General features: G+C 44.6%; 1 protein-coding gene across 1 annotated transcript; it reads right to left on the bottom strand.

Moving 5' to 3' along the window:
• Window positions 1–64: 64 nt before the first annotated feature.
• Window positions 65–1,802, bottom strand: LOC109973717 (uncharacterized). The gene is made up of 3 exons (XM_020623509.1): window positions 1,267–1,802; window positions 319–1,060; window positions 65–121 (listed from the first exon to the last, which is right to left on the bottom strand). The coding sequence occupies exons 2-3, from the start codon at window positions 1,045–1,047 to the stop codon at window positions 65–67; spliced, it is 786 nt and encodes a 261-aa protein (XP_020479165.1). The 5' UTR covers window positions 1,048–1,060; window positions 1,267–1,802.
• Window positions 1,803–3,388: the final 1,586 nt, after the last annotated feature.

The following is a 3,388-nucleotide window of genomic DNA, read 5'->3' as shown; positions in this document are numbered from 1 at the left end:
GTTAAGAGCTGAGGAGGTATGTGGGCCTACTCTGACTTTCTGGGTTCGGTCTGAGAGGAAATCCTTAACCCAGAGGCATGTAGAGTGGGGTAGGCCAAGGTCTACTAGTTTGGCCACCAATCTATGGGGAAGCATGGAGTTGAAAGCAGAGCTAAAATCCACGAAGAGTAGTCTTGCATAGCTACCCTGCTGCTCCAGGTGAGTCAGAGCAGTATGCAGAGCAATGGCCAGAGCATCCTCCGTAGACCTATTTGCTCTATAGGCGAACTGATGGGTGTCCAATGTTGGTAGTAAGCAGGAGAGAATGTGTTTTCTCACCCATTTCTCAAAGCACTTCCTGATGACGGATTTCAGGCAGGGAGGTACAGTAGTCTGAGACAGAGACCGGTTGAAGATCAGGGTGAAGATTTTAGCCAGCTGGTCTGCATAGTCCCTCAGCACTCGACCTGATACGCCGTCTGGTCCCGTAGCTTTACTTGGGTTAATCGTCCTCAGCATGTGTCTCACCTCATGTTCCTTTACTATGAGGCTATGGCTGCAGGGGATGGTGGATGTAATATGATGTAATGTCTCTGATGAATCCACTTCAAAACGGGCAAAGAAGTGATTCAGCTCTCCTGCCAGTGAAGCATCTCCATAATGCGCAATGGTGCTTCCAGATTTATAGTTAGTGATCTGCTGTACTCCCCGCCATACCTGCCTTATGTTATTGCTGTTGAAGTTGCCCTCAATTTTCCTTTTGTAAACCATCTTAGCCCCTCTGATGCCCCTCTTTAAGTTGGCTCTAGCAGTGCTGTATAGTGCTTTGTCTCCTGACCTGAAGGCAGTATTTCTCTCCCTTAGCAAGCTTCGTACCTCTCTTGTTATCCAGGGCTTCTGGTTGGGGTAGACTCGTATGTCCTTCTCATTTGTGACTGTGTCCACACAATGTGTGATGTAACCCAAGACAGCTGAAGTTTGCTCTTCCAGGTCCTGGTGTTCAAAAACATCCCAGTTGGTATTCTCAAAACAGTCTTGAAGCTGTTGAGAAGCCCCTTCAGGGCACATTCTAACAGTTTTTGTTGATGCATGAATGCTTCTCCTGACTGGAGTATATGCTGGCAGCATAAGGAGGGACATATGGTCAGACTGGCCCAGGTGTGGTAGTTGTTTAGCTCTGTAGCCATGTTTGATGTTAGTGTAGCATTTATCCAGTGTGTTTGCTGCCCTAGTGGCACACTTGATGTGCTGGTGAAATCTGGGCAGTGCTACCTTGAAATCTACATGGTTAAAGTCCCCTGCTACAATATGCACTGCATCTGGATATTTGCTTTGTTGCTTGCTAATGGTGTCATACAGGGATTCAAGGGCCAAGCTAGCATTAGCCTTTGGTGGAATATAAACAGCCGTAACCATCACAACCCTGAATTCCCTAGGCAGATAGAATGGTCTACATTTAACAGTCACATATTCTAGATTAGGTGAGCAGTGGCTATCAACAGTTTTAGTGTTAGTACACCAGCTGTTGTTCACGTAGACACATAATCCCCCTCCTCTGTTTTTACCGGAGTCTTTGGAAGATAGCGGCGCACGCAGATGCAGCGGCTCAGTGCTCTCCCTGTCGGTGTTCTGTTTTGTTACTTATATATGTGTTTTTTGCCCTGACGACATTTTGCGGAGCAATTGACTCTTACAGCCGAAGAGATCTTTTAAGAATAGGAAAACAGAGCGAGCGGCGTGTATCAGAGGAGTTTGTTAGCTTCAATAACATTCCAAGTTGCTTGCTAATATAGTTTAAGTTACATCGGCCAGCACTACTGATTCTGAAGGCCCTGGGCAGATTAGACTGACATAGCAGCACATAGAGGCTGAAATCTGATTGGACAAAAAATCTAACATCCACATATATTCACTGGAAGCAGTGCAGCCAAGAGAAACGCGACGAAATGAAGAGAATAGACTGCTGGGAATAAATTAATACAATTTCATGGAACAAATATTAGAATTTAGGTTGTAAATGTAGGTCAGTGCTTCTGATAGCAGAGAAGGCCTTGCTGGCCCTGACAGCCCACCACTGCATTTCTCATAATACAACTCAACAGCATCTTGTGTTAGACCTGCCTCGTAAACGCCTGCATCTTCCAGTCTCCATACCCCTGATGGTAATAGGTGTACAGGCTTTTCAGTTACATTTATAATCATGAAGCTCAATATTAGATGATCCTGATGTCGTCACTATGACATCACCAGGGTCAATTTGGAAAGCCACAGAAGAAATTATACAACCTTTTTCATAGGCCGAGTATATTCCCCATAATGAGCACACTGAAATCTGGTGGAGAAATAAAGTTGAATGTTTTCTACAACAATTCATGTATTTTCAGCAGGCTCCAAACAGAAATGAATAAGACAAATGTGTACAATTGTGACACCAACAAACGTTGTAATCGGTTATTATCGCTATTAAAGATACACATATCATACACATACATCTGAACAGATAAAAGCAGGCAGGGGTAGAAGATCATGTCTTCACTAAAGTGCTGTATATCACCTCCTCTTCTGCCAGAGGCTGGCCCACCAATTAGATAGCATACGATAGCACCAGGATAACAAATGTCAAAGGAAAGGTCTTGCAGTTTTTCGCCACTGGAAAGGGTAAGAGACAGACGGTAAATGCCGAGGATGAGGCATCCGGCTCAGAGGTGGCTCATGGCTGCTTTTCAACCCCTGCTGCAGCTTTGGAAAACATTGCACATGGAGCAGAAGACGTTACCACTGCCTCTACACTGTCACATCCACATTGGCCTGGTTTTCACTGGGGATTTCAAACTGATTTTTAAAGCAGCAACTGAATTTTTTAACCTTATTCTTGTGGTCCTTTGAAGTTCAATGCACAGAGCAAAGCTCTGGCAGGCCAAGGGGCCAGGATCCACTGGGGTGACCTGTGCTAATAATAGTCCACTCACTTATGGCAATGTCAGCCACTGTCAGTGGTAAAAGCCTCCACCAAACAGTACACTGATTGCCTTCTTCAGTGACACTGCTGGTGGATGCAACATCATGGTCATACTTGTATGCTGCTTAATAATTCGTATATAATGAACTGTGTAAATATACTGTACAGATCAAATCTACACACTTTGACAGCAGTTTGGTAGGGTTGTCAGTATAGGCTCAGAAAGAAGAGAGCACACAGTCAGCTTCTCGACTCCGGCCATGTCAGTGTCATCTGAAGGTATAAACAAAGTTTGGCACAAGGAGACAGCAACCATCTATAGAAAACAGCAGTCTGGAGTCACACTGACTGAGAATAAAGGACTGCTCCACATCTCCACTCATAAAAAATACAAGCCCCCCATAACTGTGTTTACACCCTCCAGCTTTTTTTTTAATGCAAATCTCTTGT

The sequence above is a fragment of the Monopterus albus genome, unplaced genomic scaffold (genome assembly GCF_001952655.1).
Source record: "Monopterus albus unplaced genomic scaffold, M_albus_1.0 scaffold302.1, whole genome shotgun sequence".
Classification (NCBI taxonomy): domain Eukaryota; kingdom Metazoa; phylum Chordata; class Actinopteri; order Synbranchiformes; family Synbranchidae; genus Monopterus; species Monopterus albus.
The sequence above is the reverse complement of the archived record's forward strand: the minus strand, read 5'-3'. Positions and strand labels throughout refer to the sequence as shown.

Coding starts and splice junctions, on each gene's coding strand:
- LOC109973717 (XM_020623509.1), bottom strand. CDS start 1,047: ATGTGCCCTGAAGGGGCTTCTCAACAGCTTCAAGACTGTTTTGAGAAT. Junction 122..318: donor GGAAGTGCTTTGAGAAATGG/GTGAGAAAACAC, acceptor GCTTCCCCATAG/ATTGGTGGCCAAACTAGTAG.